General features: G+C 44.6%; 6 protein-coding genes across 6 annotated transcripts; 2 read left to right on the top strand and 4 right to left on the bottom strand.

Moving 5' to 3' along the window:
* The first annotated feature begins 583 nt into the window (after window positions 1-583).
* LOC134087872 (histone H2A) lies at window positions 584-982 on the top strand. The gene has a single exon (XM_062541680.1). It carries the CDS (start codon window positions 592-594, stop codon window positions 967-969), a length of 378 nt encoding a protein of 125 aa, XP_062397664.1. The 5' UTR covers window positions 584-591; the 3' UTR covers window positions 970-982.
* A 650-nt stretch (window positions 983-1632) lies between these two features.
* On the top strand, window positions 1633-2057 carry LOC134087815 (histone H3). Its single transcript, XM_062541576.1, has one exon. It carries the CDS (start codon window positions 1637-1639, stop codon window positions 2045-2047), a length of 411 nt encoding a protein of 136 aa, XP_062397560.1. The 5' UTR covers window positions 1633-1636; the 3' UTR covers window positions 2048-2057.
* Window positions 2058-2551: 494 nt separating this feature from the next.
* Window positions 2552-2951, bottom strand: LOC134072228 (histone H2B-like). Its single transcript, XM_062528848.1, has one exon. It carries the CDS (start codon window positions 2940-2942, stop codon window positions 2568-2570), a length of 375 nt encoding a protein of 124 aa, XP_062384832.1. The 5' UTR covers window positions 2943-2951; the 3' UTR covers window positions 2552-2567.
* A 751-nt stretch (window positions 2952-3702) lies between these two features.
* Window positions 3703-4317, bottom strand: LOC134087968 (histone H4-like). The gene has a single exon (XM_062541844.1). It carries the CDS (start codon window positions 4298-4300, stop codon window positions 3989-3991), a length of 312 nt encoding a protein of 103 aa, XP_062397828.1. The 5' UTR covers window positions 4301-4317; the 3' UTR covers window positions 3703-3988.
* Window positions 4318-5181: 864 nt separating this feature from the next.
* LOC134072157 (histone H2B-like) lies at window positions 5182-5657 on the bottom strand. The gene has a single exon (XM_062528721.1). It carries the CDS (start codon window positions 5651-5653, stop codon window positions 5279-5281), a length of 375 nt encoding a protein of 124 aa, XP_062384705.1. The 5' UTR covers window positions 5654-5657; the 3' UTR covers window positions 5182-5278.
* Window positions 5658-6682: 1025 nt separating this feature from the next.
* LOC134087937 (histone H4) lies at window positions 6683-7128 on the bottom strand. Its single transcript, XM_062541793.1, has one exon. The coding sequence runs from the start codon at window positions 7117-7119 to the stop codon at window positions 6808-6810; it is 312 nt and encodes a 103-aa protein (XP_062397777.1). The 5' UTR covers window positions 7120-7128; the 3' UTR covers window positions 6683-6807.
* Window positions 7129-20149: the final 13021 nt, after the last annotated feature.

Raw genomic sequence — 20149 nt, 5'->3', positions numbered from 1 at the left:
TGCAATTTGGCCGTAAAATTACAGTCGATATACACGGAGGAAAGCCTTAGTTTTACGGCAATTCTTTGTGTGGTATTTTACCGTAGCTTTACGGTAACTGTTTGGCAACTTTTGGTGCCGTGCCTTTATCGTTTTTTTTACTAATTGTTTTTTTACAGTGATAACAGCCCTTACATTCACTATATAGTTCACCAGCCCAACGTCCAGTGATATATGGCATATGGTAATGGAATCACTTAGTCTGGCTATCACCATACTAAACTACCTTTTTTAAAATTGAACATTAGTATGGGGAGTCTGCGCTTTATTTCGTACTGCACGAGAGGCGTGCTCTCTCGGAGGAGGGGCGGGACTGAGCTCTATTGGGTGTTTTTTTGTGATTGTGTTGAAAGAAAGGTGGAAGTGCTAAGCGCGCCAAATAGTCCTCGAGTTGAAGTCACGCAGCGAACTACACGTTGATTGGCTCTTATCATTCCCTTCTCAGCCACTGAGGCACTGAGTAGCGCCGAAGTGGTATGCCATAAGATTACATACAGACATTTGCACAGAGTGCAGTGTTAATCAGGTGAACTTTTCACATAACTGGACAAAATGAGTGGCAGAGGCAAAACCGGTGGTAAAGCGAGAGCTAAGGCGAAGACTCGGTCATCCAGGGCTGGACTTCAGTTCCCCGTGGGCCGTGTACACAGGCTACTGCGTAAAGGCAACTATGCCCAGCGTGTCGGCGCCGGAGCACCGGTTTACTTAGCTGCTGTGCTCGAGTATCTCACGGCTGAGATCTTGGAGTTGGCCGGCAACGCTGCTCGTGACAACAAGAAGACCCGTATCATTCCCCGCCATCTGCAGCTGGCTGTGCGTAACGACGAGGAGTTGAACAAACTGCTCGGCGGAGTGACAATCGCTCAGGGTGGTGTGCTGCCTAACATCCAAGCTGTACTGCTGCCCAAGAAGACTGAGAAGTCAAAGTAAACATACTCCTAAGTCCTAGAAACAAAGGCTCTTTTAAGAGCCACTCAAATACCCACTCAAAGAACAAATTCCAAATTGTATTCGCCATTAACGTGTTTTCTGTAAATCTAAATTGTTATTCACGAAAACCGGAAATCGACCCCTTTTTTCTGTCAGGACTTTTATCACTCCGGACTCCAGTTAGTTAATCATGAAAGCCTGCCTGCGATATGTTTCTGTTGCCTCATAGTACAAAGTAATGACTCGATGTAGTTGCATAGCAAAATAAGGCATATTTGGGGTTTCCTGTTTAGAATCACGAGGTTATTTTGTCGGCTTTAACGTAGCAGGTATAAGGTACTCTGGGTCATTATTTGTGTTTGTTCATGACTGCAAACCTGGAAACCGTCTGATGTGTTTCTTTCTATGGCAGGCTATTTGCACTGACCGATAGAATGTTTCAGTGCATTTCTCATTTCAACTGAAGAGGTTTTATGAATAATCAATCAACACAACGATATATAGGCCATTACGGGATGGGCTTTGTATTTTTATTTTTAGGCGGCACTCGGAAGACCAATCAGCGGCTACCAAAAACCTGACGTACACAGGGGGCAGGCTGAGACCGTAGGCTTTATATACCGAAGTTCCGCAATTGTTTTCACACTGTTCTTTTCACAGCGTTGCAATGGCCAGAACTAAGCAAACAGCCCGCAAATCTACCGGAGGTAAGGCTCCGAGGAAGCAGCTCGCCACCAAAGCTGCGCGTAAAAGCGCACCAGCAACTGGTGGAGTGAAGAAACCTCACCGTTACAGGCCTGGTACCGTGGCTCTGAGAGAGATCCGTCGTTACCAGAAATCTACCGAGCTGCTGATCCGCAAGCTGCCCTTCCAGCGTCTGGTCAGAGAAATCGCTCAGGATTTCAAGACCGATCTGCGCTTCCAGAGCTCTGCTGTCATGGCTCTTCAGGAGGCTAGCGAGGCTTATCTCGTCGGTCTCTTCGAGGACACGAATCTGTGCGCCATCCACGCCAAGAGGGTCACCATCATGCCCAAGGACATCCAGCTGGCTCGCCGCATCCGTGGGGAGCGTGCTTAAATTAGTCCAAGTCAGGACCCCATAATTCAAAGGCTCTTTTAAGAGCCACCCAATCATTCAAAAAAACAATATTCCTAAATGCCTACATAAAACAACGTTGCTGTTCTTTCCCAGATCTGACCAGGTCTGATTTGGACTCATAAACTGACGCACTCAACGTTTGATACAATGAATAAAAGTTAACTTTATAACCACAACTTCCTTTCAAGTGAGGAATGAATGTTAACCTTCGTTCTTAGGCCAGACTAGATTTGTGGCCAGATCTGAAGCAATGCTACATACCAGCGCAGTCCTGCAAAGTTTTTCGCTGGCCTTCAGCGTTTATCATCCAGACCTAATGGAGTTTAGGTTAAGATATTTAGTGTCATAGTTGGTAGATTGACACAATTTTACTCAATAAATGTACTAGGAGTAATACAAATCTTTATAACCAGGTATAGTAACATTGGAATTACTTTTCAAAGAGAATGTGGGTGGCTCTTAAAAGAGCCTTTGGGTTGTGAAGCGTTACATAAACACTTTACTTGGAGCTGGTATACTTGGTGACGGCCTTTGTTCCCTCAGACACGGCGTGCTTGGCCAGCTCACCAGGCAGAAGCAGACGCACTGCGGTCTGGATCTCCCTAGAAGAGATGGTGGAGCGCTTGTTGTAGTGAGCCAAGCGGCAGGACTCTCCAGCGATGCGCTCAAAGATGTCGTTCACGAAGGAGTTCATGATGCCCATCGCCTTAGAAGAGATACCGGTATCAGGGTGGACCTGCTTCAGGACCTTGTACACGTAAATGGCATAACTCTCCTTCCTGGACTTTCTGCGCTTCTTCCCTCCTTTTCCAGCAGTTTTGGTGACGGCTTTCTTGGAGCCCTTTTTGGGGGCAGGCTTAGCTGGGTCTGGCATGATGCTGTGGTTGTTCTATGAATTTCAGAGTACCCATCTGTCCAAGTTCCTTGAGATTTATGCCAGGTTCTATGCAAATGCAGAACTGCGTCAAATCACACACCCACAGTCAGCATGGCCAGTCATGTCCCTCCTAAACCAGACATCCAGACATGATTGGTCATTTTTGTATCGAGGGGGGGAGTCATTGAAATGAGGTTAGCACCACCCACAGGTAATCAGTTTTCGGGACTTTCCTCCTTTATTTCCCTGCACTTTTCCTTTGAAGGACGGGAATGCTTTTAAATGTATGTCAACGTTTTATATGTAGGCTATGCTAGTTTTACATTTAGCGTTGCAAGTCATGCATTTTTCCTCAGATACGTTGGTGCGCTTCTCGAAGTATCTATTTATCGAATCACTACAGTCATTCTGAAACACATTCCTCCAATAACTCCCCTTTAAAGATGGTCATAACTGAAGTGCTGCGATTTGTGGTCGAGATACATGTACAGTAAAACATGAAACAACCCTTGACTCACTGTGGAATTTCCTATAGATCCTGACCTTCCTGTCGATCAGGACATATATGCATGTTTGACTGATTATGAAAAAAATATGAGAACACTTTTGCACGATGAAAGGAAGACCTATTTGATTTATTGATTGACGAGGTAGGATAATTCAGCATGGAACCAGCATACATGCTTTTCTCTGCATGTTTGCCAGAGTATTGAATGATGTCTGAACACAGAATGTTACGCTCATACCGTCGCACATTCCCTGAAGGATTGAGATTGTCATGTACATGTAAATATAAACATTAGTATGGGAGCACATGGTTTACCCTCGGTAAAAAGGGACGTATAGCACATACATGTTACGCGTCCCATTGGATCGCAATGCCCCAGTTTCCCAATTGTTATGACCGTATTGCCATTGAGACTGAACTTAAGTGGGGCGTTAGAACTCACACTATCCTATATAAAAAGGAGTACTTCTTTTTAAAAGGAATTGGGTGGCTCTTAAAAGAGCCTTTACATTAAGTCAAGGAAGAGACGTGTGCTTTAACCACCAAAGCCGTACAGAGTACGTCCCTGGCGTTTCAGAGCATAGACTACGTCCATTGCGGTCACAGTCTTTCTCTTTGCGTGCTCGGTGTAAGTAACGGCATCACGAATCACGTTCTCCAGGAAAACCTTCAACACACCACGGGTCTCCTCGTAGATGAGACCAGAGATACGTTTCACACCACCACGGCGGGCCAGGCGTCTCATTGCAGGCTTGGTGATCCCCTGGATGTTATCACGAAGAACTTTGCGGTGACGCTTTGCGCCTCCCTTGCCAAGACCTTTGCCTCCTTTGCCTCTGCCAGACATCTTCCAAATTACTTGCGACTAAGAGTTGCACGAATGAAAGCCATTATGACTGGGACCTAATACTAATTCCCACAGAGAGGACGTTGGTGAAGACTACTAAGCACTGCCCTTTCACAGCCCCTCCTCTTTTAAACTGAGACTAGTGACTGCGCGGGTATGTAGGCGAATATACGTCACGAAAAGAAACCCACCCACATGGGAGCATCACCAGCTAGTTCATGACAAACAGAGCAGGGCCGACATTGTTGCTTTGCACAACTCCCCCCCCCCCCCCCCTCCAACATACATGTTTTAAAGGACAGTCGCAGTCATTAACTTAGAGAGTTACAGCTGCTGTTGGTTAGATTATCCAGATTATTATGAACACCATAAATATCACGGGGATTGGGAAATTGATAGTATATTGATTATCGCATCATTTTAATCTTTACATTCGTCTGGATTACTGACACCCTTACAAGTATTATGTTTCCAAATAATTTCAGCGGTTCATCAACTCGTAACAGGGTGAACGGCCCTCTGTCCGCTATAACCGCACTATGTAACTTTACAAGGTAGGGTAGTGGATCTGTAGTTCGATTAAATGAGACATCAGAAAGTAAAAATTGTACTTGCTTCGATGTCGCAATACATCATACTTTCAAAAAATGATGCAACATATTCTACCTTGTCTGTAATGAGGGATGTGCGACAGGAAAAGTGTTTTAGTGTTGCTTTAATGCGTAATGCGAAATGCATTGGGAACACACTTGTTTGATTCATTCAAATATTATTCATTCAAATATTATTCCTTAATTCAACTGCAAATTTAGTACATTATGTTGTCAAAAGGTCGCGGATTTAAAAAATATATACCAGTAAGCTATAAGTAACCAGTAAGTATAGCTAGATAGGATTATATTGGATTTTTTTTTTTTTTAAGATAACTTGGGTGGCTCTTAAAAGAGCCGTTGGGTTGTGAAACGTTACATTAACGCTTTACTTGGAGCTGGTGTACTTGGTGACGGCCTTTGTCCCCTCGGACACGGCGTGCTTGGCCAGCTCACCGGGCAGAAGCAGACGCACTGCGGTCTGGATCTCCCTGGAGGAGATGGTGGAGCGCTTGTTGTAGTGCGCCAAGCGGGAAGCCTCTCCAGCGATGCGCTCGAAGATGTCGTTCACGAAGGAGTTCATGATCCCCATCGCCTTGGAAGAGATACCGGTATCAGGATGGACCTGCTTCAGGACTTTGTACACGTAGATGGCGTAGCTCTCCTTCCTGGACTTTCTACGTTTCTTCCCCCCTTTAGCTGCCGTCTTTGATACGGCTTTCTTGGAACCCTTCTTGGGTGCAGGCTTCGCTGGTTCTGGCATTATTGTTGTTCGCGGCCACAAACAAATGTGTCAGGTCGTGGGGGTGCCACGTATATATACAATGTCTTATGCAAATCAAGTCGATCACAGTCTTTACCTCCAAAATCAAACAGGAAACAATAACAGGGTTGGTTAGCCTACTTTGAAACGGGGGGGGGGGGGGTCTGTCTGAACCGGCACCGCCCACAGAATGTCAGTTCACACTTCCCTGTCTTTTGTCACCTTCCCGCACTTTTTTTTAGATCTACTCAGGAAGCAATGAAAACCAGAAAATTACGCAAAAAGACCCACAGAAATGTAACGCTACCTTAACTTCCCATGTTAACTGTTGCCGACCTTACCCACCGCCCCTCCGATTTTGCCACAAGGGCTTACTATAAATAAACGCCTTGGTGTGATAACAATCATGGTCTCAAATAAAAGGTAACATTTTTGCATCTTATTGATGGTTTAATGTGTGTGTGTGTGTGTGTGTGTGTGTGTGTGTGTGTGTGTGTGTGTGTGTGTGTGTGTGTGTGTGTGTGTGTGTGTAGGATGGACTTTATCATCATGTATATTCTATGTCTATGGATTCCTGTCCATATTTCAAGACGCAATATGCTGCATCTACATATTATTGCTAAGGATGTAAACTATGTGTAGGGAAGCACCAATGACATTTTGAATTGAGACATATAGGTTGACAATGTTAAACACTATACATATTGTGTGTATATATATATATATATATATAAATATATTTTTTATTATATATATAAAATGTGGTCATGTATGGATTGATTCCCAAGTTAAAGGTGGGGTTGAAAGCCGTCGCCGATCATGAATAGAATGGCCGATGGTAACATGGGTGAAATTCGTGAAACCCTCTAAATGTGTCCGAAGTAGACCTATACAGTGCTATACTACAGCAGTTGCCTACTATATTAAAATACAGCAGAAGTATACAGTAGGCAACTATATAGACTGAAAAAAATGCCCTATTGCCTGTTGCGGATATTTCACTAAAGGAGTTCATGTTAACTCTAGGCTGCATGATACATGATTTCAGACTGATGAGCACAATAATATTTTAGTGGAACATTGCATATTATGCAAAATTGGGTGGCTCTTAAAAGAGCCTTTGATGTTTATATTCTTGACAGAATAGTAAGTTCTTAACCACCAAACCCGTACAGAGTACGACCCTGGCGCTTCAGAGCATAGACGACGTCCATGGCGGTCACGGTCTTTCTCTTAGCGTGCTCGGTGTAGGTGACGGCATCACGGATCACGTTCTCCAGGAACACCTTCAGCACACCACGGGTCTCTTCGTAAATGAGGCCAGAGATACGCTTCACACCACCGCGACGTGCAAGACGCCTGATGGCTGGTTTCGTGATTCCCTGGATGTTATCACGAAGGACCTTGCGATGACGCTTGGCGCCCCCTTTGCCAAGTCCTTTTCCTCCCTTGCCTCTTCCGCTCATGATTTCAGATCGTTGAGGTGATTCTTGAAGTAAATTCTGTGTGTAGTGCTGCATCCAGCTATATTTCGTTCAGGAGGACCTGCATGAAGACTATGGACACTCCTCCTCGTTCGTCCCTCCTATTTTGGTAGGAGAGCCATCATGCAGCACACTGTACGTCACAGTGACACACCCACCTTTTCAAAGTAGCATTGAAATAGAAACAGAAATAGTTTGTGATCCAAAACACGCTCACTTTTTTTTCAACTGTTTTAATACAAAATATTTTTAAATCACACATCTTTTTATAAACTACAACTATAAACTATAAACTAATCATAAAACTAATCATAAAACTAGCAACGCATACACACAAATAACATGAACATAACATTAATACATATTACTATACTGATATATCAGATCAGTTGTACAGTTATATGTTAGCAACCGATCAAAGTGGCACACTTAGTGGCCTTAGGCTATGAACAAATACATACGTCCAACTGTCCGCACTACCAAAATATACAAACAAATATACAGTCATTTTTGTGTTTGGAAAAGTCAGTTTTCTTAAAAACAATTTAAAACAATTTAGTGGATGTTGTATATTGCTTTGTTTACTTTCTTGTGTGTTATAAAATACTGTATTTGCAGCATACTATTTGGGGATATACATATTTTTGTTTTCAGCATTGCTTATATGTTTTCTATGCATATTTCAACTTCTCTCTGTTGATTACTTTCACTCATTCTTTTATAGAAATGTGCATAGAAGCCCATAAACGACAGAAGAGCACTAGGTTTTCAGCAACATTGTGTACATTTATCCAAAATGTCGGATTATAACAGAAGTGTTTATAATGTGAGGCAAATGCTTGCTTTTCCGATGTGTTTTACATGTGTGTGTATATACATATAATACAAATAAAACTGTCCTCTAAACAATTTATTGTGAATGTGCCTAAAATCAGCTTTCGGCCAACTCATGTCTGCTGGTCTGCTGAAGTTACCTCTCTGGCCTGTCAAGTTGCAGTGCAGCAAAGGGACGATCACACATCATCCAGGAAGGACTGGTTTGGTCAATTAATTGAGTCAGTCATCCGTGGTTCAGTGACATTTGTCTTTGTTTTTTTTATCCAACAGATCAATATAAACCTTTTCCCCTGATGGGGAAATTCCAATTTTTGCAATTTCTACAATTTTCTTGTAGACCTACGACTAGCTGGTTGGGCAGGCAGCTCACTGCTCTGGGTTAGTGTGTGATTCATCTGACCTCACTATGTGTTCACTGTGTGCTGTGTGTGTTCACTGATTCGGTGAAGTTGGGTTAAATGCAGAGAACGAATTTCCCTCACGGGATCAAAAAAGGATATTCTTGTCCAATGTGTTGAATATAAGGTGGAGATACTACAGGTGAATAGGGTTAAAAAAAAAAAAAAACAAGCAGATATCACTATGAAATTTCACCAGTTGATTGTCTAGATCAATATGAAAAATAAATGTATTATTATTATTTTCTGCAATTTAATGTTTGAATATGCAAATTCAACTATTTTTTTGCTAAATCACTTGAAATCCTATTCCTAACCCACTTACAGTCACTGAGAACACTGGAATGGAAATTAAACACGTCAATCATCTGCGGAACGGGCAGGGCTCGAAAAACTCCAGCCAATAGTAAACCCTATACCATCATTTCACAGCTCGTTCGTCAATCTAACCATGGAGGTATTATAAGAACTGGAGAAAGTGAACAAGTCCCGCCCCCATTCATTTCAATGGGAATGCTAGGCTAGTGAAAAGTGCCAAAATTGAACGATTTTTTCAGGCTTCAACATGGCGTTTCAAGAGGCTTGTTTCCGGTGCCGTTTTACTTAGCCAATTAAGTGCCAGGTTACTGACTGACGTAAGGTACAGAACGAGAGCTCGTGCCCACACTAAGCTCGTGCATGAGCTGAGTGGAACAGCCACCAATCAACATGAGGAAAACGCAGGCAGAGAATGTCTAATAAGGGGAGAAGGACCACTAGCGAAATACTTCCGCATGGTACTGCAACTAGAGGGCGATCGCGAGCAAGTGATGAATCAATGGGTAGCAATGGAGCTGAACCCCCCAGTACCACATTTCTCGTTATATAATTTTTTCTCCTGAAATTACATTAATGCATGCGATGCAGGATAACTTGACTTGACAATCAGCTGACCAATACAATTTTCAATATGTGTTGTTATTCCTAAAAACCCTTTCAAAGTTTTCATGTCACGTGACACAAGCGAACCACTTTACGGCCATACACCTAAAAGAAGGTTCAGCTTCACGACGGTCGTAATCGGTCGCGATTGTCGCGAGCATCCATGAGCTAAATGCTAGCATGTTACAGGGAAAACGGCCCATCCTATGAAAAGCAGAAAGGACATGAGTGACTTTTCATTTCATTTCCAGTGGAAAACCTATACTCAGGTAGCTACTACGACAATGTACATTAAGAAATGAAGTTGTCAACTGTGAAAAAAACGAGTTCTAGCCGCTTAGCCCCATAGACCACAATTCATGTATCACTTGCTCGGCAACGCCCCTAGCGGAATTTCAACAGATTGCATGAACAATCCGGTACAATGGAGTTAATAGGAAGTGGACCGGCTCTCCCTAAAGGGGCTCTGACGCAGGGAAAACGGCACCGGACATGATGTGTTTCTGGAAAATGGCGACGAGGAAGTGCCCTGCTAATCGGCGAAGCTAATTAGTCAAATCCTGACCCCCTGAATCTAACGGTCTTACTCCTCTTCCTCCTCCCCCTCCCCCCTGCGTGCGCGCGACCCTTTCATGCACATACTCAAGCTGGTGACCGCGAGCCAGTGCTGAAAAGAAACCAACTAGGCCTGCTGCACATCCCCTATGTTCCCCTCTTGTTGTATGTGTCACTTCATTTCCATACAAACCAAGACAGCGGATACCTACGGAAACTCAATCACCCACGCAATAAATAAGCTATGTAGCAAAAATGACATTTTACCGTGACTCGAAGAGTGTTGTAAACATGAAACCGAAACTTAACCGCTTGGAGCTACTGTGGAATAGGCGAACCAACGGGCTAGCACCAAACTCGGATATTTCAGGAGATAAACGCCCCGGTAAGAACCAACCCAGATTCTGTTCATATACACACCTATGGCTACTGAAAAATGTAAGGTATTTATCAAATGTTTTTTTTGGTGTATTAAAATGCATCGTTGTTTTATATTTTCCGAACGAAAGGGCTGGTAGCCTAATTGGTGCTTTTACCATAATGTAGGCTATAAAATCATCTACCTTGTCTGATTTGTGGAACTATTACCTACAACCCTTTGGAGGTGAATAAAGAATGTAATTGGGAAAGTTGATGTGAGCGATTGTATGGAGACTAGAGCTCATAGTGCTGTAGACACCAGGCTAGCATTTCATTTAGCCTGGCTCGCTCTCGCGCATCTGAATTCTCGCTCGTGCATGTGCGTCCATGGAGGGAGGGACTTCAGTTGTATTTGTTCAAAATCTGCTGGCCGTTTTGCGAATTCCTTACCCAACCTTTAAAGATAAAATATGAACATTGGATAAAGACAGTTATTTTTTATTTTGTTCACATAAGAGATTAAATGTATTTAACAGAGGGAATTATGGATATCTCGTTCAGAAATTCAGTAAATCAGGAAATAATTCCAATAGCCTTTAAAAACTAAATTTTTGCTATGTTTTTAGGAATAACATGTCATACAAATCAGGGGGCCTTGTCAGCGGGGCCTTGTAAAAAATCCTTGCATGTGATTTGATAAACCACTTGTCCGTCATCTTGAATGGCGTGCTAGGCTTCAAGCTCTTGCCAAATCTGGTCGGAAGAAGAGTGAAAACATCCTTGCCACCAATAAATGCCTTCAAAACCATTCTCTGTCCATCTTTTAAAGAATGAATACTCGATAGATTCGACAAAACGGTTGAAATAGCAGAATCAATGTCAGCACAAGACTCCTCGCTGCGTGCCGCCATTGTTGTTTGAATCATAGTGCGTTCGATTAACCATCCGAGGACGAGATCCGAGGACGTTGCCTAGTGACACGCACGAACACGCCCCCTTTCCTCGGAAGGCGACCTCGTCTGCTCGTCGAATTCAGAGGAGACCGAGGGAAGTTTACGAGACAGATTCCAAGATGGTTGCGCCCAGATTCATTTGTAAATATTAACGGTTTTCATTGTGTCTGGACCACTTTGGTGGTTTAAATGACAATTTCAATCACTGCAATGCCTTACTGCGTCTGTATGGGAATGGAAATCGGCCTTGTTGTGAGTGCAATATTGAATGAAGATTTGTTTAACTGGTGTTGGTAAATGTAGCTAGCATTGCTAACAGAAGCTAAACACGCCTGGAACTTGGCCAGTGCTTCTGCAAAACGTGACGTCTATGTTCGGACGCGCAAAAGATAAAAAAAACGGTTGAAGTGCAGACGTGACATCACATCCAAGGTCCGAGCTCAGCTCGGAGAGAATAAATGAACGCGCTATTTGCATTGCCCTCGAGCCCAGACCCTTGTGTGGAGCTCAGCGAAACGCCTCTGGTGGAGCATGGCGGAACTACAAGGGTCTGGCAAGAGTCAGGCTAGAGGTGAAGCATCAAATAGAGAATATGTTGGGGATAATCTCCTCTTTGCATCTCAGTGGATGGAGGCTTCAGATGTCGCTTCCTTTATAGCTCTCCCAAATCGTAAAGAATACGAACTAGTCTTTGTGAATGATTTGGCTTTTAAACGTTTCAATGATTTCTACAAAGTTACACAAGACCTTTGGAAAGATTGGGAAGTGATAACATCACATAACGCCAACGAAAAAGTGATTGTAGTGAAGTTCTGGACTGGGAGAATCTTCGACGATGATGTAGAAGTTTAAGGACGTATTAACACCAGGAAGGTCCGTTAGTTCACTTGCTTTGGTCCGGACCAATTTTGTTTTTCTTTTTTTTTCTTAGTGCGGTTCGCTTTCACACTGTGATTAATTGCAACCAGACCAGAATTTATTAACAAATACACATGTGCTAAGGCCGTTCAACCATTGGCCGGTAAACGTGTAGGCGGGGTAAAGAATAAGGAAGCCAAAGTCAAAGTTGGCCCACGTAATAAATACTATGGAAACTTTGCGTACTGTACTCAGTATTATCCTAGCAATATAGTTTATACAGTTACAGCTTTGCAGAAGTGCTCGAGCGTCAAGATGCAGCATGAGTTTAACAATATCATGCTCATAATTTTGCAACGACGAAGACGTGAAGCAAAACACCTGTGAAGGAGAGCTCTCATGTGTCCGATATGCTACACTAACAGCAGGCCTACGGAAGACGGAACAGGTAGGAGATGCAAAATCAAATTATCATTGCCAAAAAAGCGTTAGCCTACTGCTGCGTACAGCTGGTGTGTGTCAATGAGCTTTCCTACATTTCCCATAATGCGCGACAACTACGGGAGCTTGTCAAATCCAAAAAGGTAGATTTCTGCAACTGGGTCGGATCGAGGTCGGGCTGCTTTCACACCATAAAGGAATCGCACCAGGGTTCGATAGGAACCGCTCCGAGACCACCTCCTCAGCTGGGTTTCGGTCCGTTTGGTCCACACCAGAGTTTGAGTGATTGTATTCACACCAGTCAAAAAGGTCCGAACCAAGCAAGAAACGAACTTCAGTTCGTTTTAATCTAACTAAACAAGGCTCCAAACAAATTTGGAGTACAATGTGAGTTACCTACATCTATCGCCTTAGGTCCATTCAAAGGGCGGATCTTTTATAATGGTCAAGTTGAAAGGTGTTTTACCTGTAATTCCACTCAACATCAGTATAAGGAATGTCCTACAGTTAAATGCCGGAAATGTGGCCAGTGCGGACATAAAGCTAGTGTGTGCGTTCGTGAAAGTGTCTGCACGCTGTGTGGCGAGAACAATCACACATACTTCAAGTGCCCGAAATCATTCGCTAATCGTTTTAAGAAGCCTAATCCAATTGTGGTGCCTATACCAAACCCGGCACCTTCTCCACCACAACAAACTGAGATGGATGGCCCTAGTGAACATCAACTTAACAAAACAAATAAGAATTAGGGAGAAAAGGGCACAGGAAGAGCATTTTGAAAGTGCCAGCGAGTCTAGTTTTGGATCTGATACTGTTGCCGAGGAATCCGAATCCGAGAGCGAATCAACAGAAGATTCTAAGGAGGAAGAATCTGAGGAAAGATCGGAGAGTAATGATCCTCTTGATCTGGATATTTCTGTGGTGATGGATACCCAGGTGAGCGCAGATCAACAGGGACCGGTGAAAGAAGAGAGCGGGCCTCCTAAAAGTCGACAAGCTTATGATGCCGAATTCCATCCCTTACAATTAAGTCCAGCGAGTGATCCGACGACATCTGATTAAAAAAAGAAAAGACAAATGCCTCTCACACCACCACAAAGTAAAAAGAAAAAAGACCAAACCAGTCCAGTTGATGAACCAGAATCAACTTGACTTTTTATCTATCAATGTTTTTATCTATATTATCCTACAACATACGTGGAGTTAAGACCTTGCCTGGATTGGATGAACTGGAGCCTGTGCCAGAACAGGGCGAAGTCTATCCAAAGGCAGCTGGAGCTCCCGTCCCAGCATGAGGGATGCTGGGGAGGCTCCCGTAGTGGCATGTGGGGTGGCGCGGTAGTGTAAGAGCGTCTGGAGGAGGCTGGCATGGAACGTGCACCCTTGAGCGAGGTGTGCCCTTATTCCATTCTTGAGGGACTGATTCAGCCTTTCGACCCCCCCGTTAGCTGATGGGTTATAGTAAGCTGGGTGAATATGCTGAATTCCTTTCTCTTTCAGGTAGGTGCACAGTTCATGTGAGACCATCTGAGGCCCATTATCGGTGGTGATTTTCTTGGGCAAACCCCATCGGGCAAACAGCGAGTCTAAGATGTCAATTGGCACTTTGGCAGTGACGGAGCCCACGGGTGTAACTTCAGGCCACTTAGAGTGGAGGTCATGGATCAAGACCAGAATCCGTTGGTGGTGTGGCACCCCATGTAACTCTCCACAGATGTCCAATTGTAGGTGCTGCCATGGATGGGATGGCCAGTTCAAGGCCATGGGTGGGGGCGGGCCTGGGGCCCTGGGGCCTCATTTATAAACGATGCGTACGCACAAAAGAATGCGTACGCCTCGTTCTACGCAAGCTTTGGTATTTATAAAACGTGAACTTGACGGGAAAATGTGCGCACCTCCACGCAAGCTCTGACCCATGCGTACGCACAAAAAAGGGAAAAGCAGAAACTGCGACCTCAGGAGGGAACAGGTACAACGACCCGAAATTGGTTCAATAATTGAAGTTTAACACAAGCATAACATCGCGCAATGACGCGCATCACATAACTGCCTTAACCTAATCCTGTTTAAAATCTAAAACGTGGTTGATTGTTGTTTCGTGCGCCCGTCAAAAATGCCATCTTATTTGATGCGAGAAAGACATGCTGATAGGCTATGCCTATGTATGTTTTGTTAATTATCCACTTATGGCTTTCATGCATGTTTTGTTATTTGTCAATAATCAAGGCTCAAACATGTTGCTTGTTAGCTTGCAAATGGTAGGCTATATACAGTAAGTGCTGACTTGCATCGGCTTTCTTGCCACTGGCTGAATCGAGAACTGGCTGACCGGACTGGAATAGCCAACCTTCAGCCGAATTTTGCCAGACGTGTTAGGAGGTGTAACTGCTTCATCACCAAACTACATCAACTTTCCTTACATGGTGAACAGGCAAATAAAAACGCAGTCTAATTTCCCAAATGTGATCCGTGCTATTGACTGCAATCATATTGCTATAAGACCACCGAGTGATAATAAATGTGCCTTTGTTAACAGGAAGCATTTTCATTCCCTCAATGTCCAAGTTATAAATGTGACACGGACATGTTGCTCACAAATGTTGGCCTGATTCATATTGAGACATACTGTAGCAGCGTTGGGCGCAGACTGAATGCTGGAGCTCTGCGCGATGGTGGCTTCTACTGTAGGTGCGGGCGAATCGTGTTTAAATCCTGTGTGTAAATCCTAAAATAATTTGTTGCAATTTTTCGACCATTTCTAAACATTCACCCTTTACTCATTCAAGTTATGTTGTAGGTGACAGTGGATATCCGCTGAAACGGTGGCTGCTCACGCCATTTATGAACCCACAAAAAGTCAATGAAGTTGCGTTTTTTGTCTTTCCCGCTGTTTTTGGCATGTTGTCCACAGACATCAATATTCATTAAGGGCGTTTCGCTGAATATTTATAAGCAATTATGGGTGTGTCTTGAGGTACGCACAGGTGCCGCAAATGTAGAGTAGAGCTTGATTTATAAAGGGAAATTGGCGTGGAACGTGCGTGCGCACGGTTTTATAAATCAGAATATTTCTGTGCGCACGCACTTTCTGAGTTTTGAGCGCACGCCATCTTCTGGCGTACATCCTGCGCAAAGTTTTATAAATGAGGCCCCAGAATCCGTTGGTGGTGTGGCACCCCATGTAACTCTCCACAGATGTCCAATTGTAGGTGCTGCCATGGATGGGATGGCCAGTTCAAGGCCATGGGTGGGGGCGGGCCTGGGGCCCTGGTCTTACCACTGAGGAGATAGGGGGTGCAGTCCCTGACCAGGGTCTTGATGTCTCTGTCAATCCCTGGCCACCAAACAAGGTCTCCACACCGTTGTTTGAGCCTGACTATGCCCAAGTGACCCTCGTGTGCCATAGCAAGAACACGTGCACGAAGGGCACTCGGGACCACAGTGCAGAGCCCCCTAGGAACACTGTTGTTCCAGTCATGTCTAATGCATGCTGACTACACAGAGGACAGGGTCGACTGCTGAAGCATCCACCAGCTCACGCAGTGACACGCGGTTTCCTGAAGTGGTGTATGGAGAGGCTGTATGAGGTCCTGCTCTGTTTGGTCATGCTCAAGGTCCTGAACTGGAGGTGTTGGTTGAGCAGGGATTGAACGTGACAGCAGGTCGGCCACCACATTGTCACGCCCTGGTGTGAGCTGCAGACCATAGTTGTACTGCTGTAGGCGGTCAGCCCAGCGGTGCAGACAAAGTGGTTTGTGGCCAGTGCCTGACGTGGCCAGGAGAGCAGTGAGTGCTTGGTGGTCTGTTCTTAGGGTGAATTTGCATCTGTACAGATACATGTGCCACCGCTCACAAGCCCAGAGGCACGCTAGCGCCTCTCGCTCCCCTACTGAGTAACGCTGTTCTGTAGGGCTGAGTGCTCGAGAGTCAAAAGCGATCGGCCTTTCCACACCCCCCTGGAGTTGGGACATCACAGCATCAACGGCGATAGCGGAGGCGTCAAAAGTGACTAGTGTGGGGCTGGCTGGATCAAAGTGTGCTATGACCGGTGGTGAAGTGAGCTGTGACTTTAGGCGATGCACCTCCTCGACACAGAAGGGCGTCCAGAGCCGGGGCTCATCGTTTTTCAACAGCTTGCGTAGTGGAGCTGTCGTGTCTGAGTACAAAAGCCGAAGATAATACGCGGTCATCCCCAGGAAGGACGCAAACCTGGGCTGGTGATGTGGGCTCAGGGACTCGCTGGATGGCCTCTGTGTTCGAGTGAAGTGGGCTTATGCCCTCAGCTGAGAGGTGGAACCCCACATACTCGATGACTGAGGCCCCAAAAACACACTTGTCTCCATTGAGTGTGAGGTGGTGCTCCGCTAATGCCGTAAACACTCTGTGGAGGCATTCGTTGTGCACTGCAGTGGTGGTTCCATGAACAACAATGTCGTCAAGATAAGAGGCCACGCCCGGGATCCCTGCCAGAATGGAAGCCATGATTTTTTTTTTTTTTTTAAAAACAGCTTGGACTAGCGGAACTCAGTCCGAAAGCCATGCGTTTGTAGCGAAAGACACCTTCATGGGTAATGAAGGCAGTTAGGTTGCGGCTATCAGGGTGTAAAGGAACTTGGAGGTAACCCTGGCGGAGGTCAAGTTTTGAAAAAACTGTGGATCCATAGAACTGAGCTGTGAGCTCCTCTGTTGTTGGCAAAGGGTAGTGTAGACGGGGTTTGATAAGGACTGTATAATAAAATGGTGGAAATGATGTTCGCCACGGTATGCCGGTCAGAGCATATATAACAGGAGCCAGTCTGAGGTCTTCCTTTTACTTGGTATTCAATTAAGCAATACACAGGGGGGTCAATTCAATCCAAATACTGCCATTTACAGCTTGATAGTGCATACATATGCGTGGGGTGTGTAAGTGTATTTGTGTGTCTGCGTGTCTGTGTGGGTATCTGTGTGGTTCTGTAAAGAGATAAGCAAATGTGGACACAATGAGCAACATTCAATTCAGAACATTGGCATACAGAACATATACATTCAGTACAACTTCTCAATTCAAATAACACACTTGATATTTTAAGCTACAAAGCATAAACATATGAATGCAGTTACCTAGCTAACCAAGACAATATACTAACCATATGTAGCCCTTGTGGCTAGGAGAGTAATGATATTGCAAGCTACCCTGTTAGCTTCACAAACATGCTGACTCATACTCATTAGCGACATTGTTGCTACATACATCAATAGAATTCCCTAGAAACGAATTCAGATCTTAAATGCCTACAGTAAGTGGAAATAAGAGTTGCAAACTCACCCTTCTCATGTACGCACACAGTAACAAACACAGTCACGAATTCAGTCACGAACATAAAGTGCTTTCTCAGCAAACACGATGTCTTGACTGACCTCCAAAAAACGAACTCTACTCACTAATCTAATTACAGCTTCCTGCATTTACTATAAATATACCCCAAACCTGAGGAGGGCGCTGTTTCTACATTATACAGTCAATGGCCTTTACAACAGGTAGCGATCAGGTATTATGGCCTTATTTACAGCTCTGAGGTCCACGCAGATGCGCAGGCCTCCTGTCTTCTTTTTCGCCAACACCAGGTCGGATATCCACGGCGAAGCATTTACACGTTCAGTTATGTCCTCATCTAGCATGCGCCGTAGCTCAGATGAGATGTCACCCCGCAGTGTTAGAGGCGAACGGCGGAGTGGTTGCACCACTGGTGTTACAGTATGGTCTACCAGGGACTGGTGGGCAAAAGCAGTGAGACAACCCACCCCGTCAAACAATGTTGGCCACTGTTGGTGCTCTGGGGTGGCGACAGTGTGGATTTATGAGCCTGTTGTATCCAGTAGGGTGAATCCCAGGCCGTTGAAGAGGTCAAGGCCAAGTAGATTGGTCCCATGGCGTGACACATGGAAAGTGAATGTCGGTAGGGACTTCTCCCCGTTGCGTACAGGCAACTGTAGAGAACCACAGTTACCACATGGCTGTTGTGACCTCTCACAGGCTTGTGAGGCTACTTGTATCTTGTCTGGGCTGCTAATAGGGCTGATGGAGGCCGTTCGTGGCTGTGCTGTATCCACTGTCTGATCATGCAGAGGCAGAGAGGCGGGAGAAGACAGACTGGCAGCGCATTCTAATGCAGACTCCACTTGTAGTGCTATCTTAAGGGCCTGGGCTAATGTCAGGTCATCATTTTCCAACAGCAGTTTGTCCCTAATTTTGTCACAATTAGTGTGTAAGATGAGTTGGTCACGTATCAGTTCATCTTGCAGTGTCTTAAATTTGCAGAGGCTAGCTAAGCCTCCTAGGTCAGCCACGTATTGGGACACAGACTCACCCGCTCTTTGATGTCGCCGCCAGAACACAACACGACGGAGAAGAGCGCTCTGTGGTGCTGCAAAATGCTCCTTGAGTAGTTTCACAGCTTCGTCATATTTTGTGGTTTTAGCAAAAGTACCGAACACTCGTTGTCCTTCTGCTCCAAGTGTAATAATAGTATCTGAATTAATGATGTTGATTCCTGATTGGTTGACCCCTGACATGTATGTGATGCACTTCAGTTTCGGTTTCAGTAAACTACCTGAGTAGCAGCATGTGTCCTGCGTGATTTATGACACCAAGAAAGTCCCGTCGGACACGTCTTCCAAGCCGGCAGCAAGGAGATAAACGAACCGATCCAACGAATCCATGGCACGGGAGGTTCTCCGGGTAGAGCCAGGAAAGGAGAGGGTGGAGGAGGTAGAGAACAGCCAGCCATCCTCGTCGCCAATGTCACGGGAATAAACCGACACGACTTGCAGAGCTGTAGTCGGAGCGTAACTACTCCATTTAGTCTGACAACATACATCACACCACTTCCTAACTCACGTCTGACGTGACAAACTGAAACTCCAAAACCCAATCAGCACGCAGTGCCAAACATAACAAGATCCAAACACAAAAACACGGATCGACAGAATCTATGTATCTGACCAAATTTCTATTAATAATTTTAAAAACAGAAAGGAACAGACCTGGATTGAAAAAATAAAAACCCCAAATGGATTATGCACATCTATGAAATCAAGTTCGAAACAAAGGCCCAACTAGAGGACATGTATGGCTCAATTACTATTAACAGAGATTAAGTTACTACATTTTTTAGGAAGTAAAGCCATCGTGAGAAATCCTCTGCAGGAACAGCTTGCAAATCCGATTTCCTCTGTGGAGGTAGAGAGTGCCATCAACTGCCTTAATAAAAGTAAGACTTCTGGTCCTGATTGGTTCCCAGTAGAATTCTATCACATGTCTATTAACATACTGGCAGGAATTCTGAAGAAAGTTTTCAACGAAGGTATTACATCAGGACACTAATCATTCTATCATGGCACTATGTCCCTTTTATAGAAGAAAGGCGACAAGTTGGATATTAACAGCTATAGGCATCTGACTATTATGAATGTGGACTACAAGATTTTTGCTAAGATATTAATGAAAAGGCTTGAACCGTTACTACAAAATATTGAAGAGGAACAAACCTGTGCAATTAAAGGCCGCAATATATGGGATAATCTAAGCACCATAAGAGATATCTGCGATGGGAGATCAAGTAGGGGCTTCTATATTGTAGGCTTAGACCAAAAAAAAGGCATTTGATTTTATATCGAGAGAGTATGTGTGGAAAGTGTTGGAATGGT

The sequence above is a fragment of the Sardina pilchardus genome, chromosome 1 (genome assembly GCF_963854185.1).
Source record: "Sardina pilchardus chromosome 1, fSarPil1.1, whole genome shotgun sequence".
NCBI lineage: Eukaryota > Metazoa > Chordata > Actinopteri > Clupeiformes > Clupeidae > Sardina > Sardina pilchardus.
The sequence above is the reverse complement of the archived record's forward strand: the minus strand, read 5'-3'. Positions and strand labels throughout refer to the sequence as shown.

Coding starts and splice junctions, on each gene's coding strand:
- LOC134087872 (XM_062541680.1), top strand. CDS start 592: ATGAGTGGCAGAGGCAAAACCGGTGGTAAAGCGAGAGCTAAGGCGAAG.
- LOC134087815 (XM_062541576.1), top strand. CDS start 1,637: ATGGCCAGAACTAAGCAAACAGCCCGCAAATCTACCGGAGGTAAGGCT.
- LOC134072228 (XM_062528848.1), bottom strand. CDS start 2,942: ATGCCAGACCCAGCTAAGCCTGCCCCCAAAAAGGGCTCCAAGAAAGCC.
- LOC134087968 (XM_062541844.1), bottom strand. CDS start 4,300: ATGTCTGGCAGAGGCAAAGGAGGCAAAGGTCTTGGCAAGGGAGGCGCA.
- LOC134072157 (XM_062528721.1), bottom strand. CDS start 5,653: ATGCCAGAACCAGCGAAGCCTGCACCCAAGAAGGGTTCCAAGAAAGCC.
- LOC134087937 (XM_062541793.1), bottom strand. CDS start 7,119: ATGAGCGGAAGAGGCAAGGGAGGAAAAGGACTTGGCAAAGGGGGCGCC.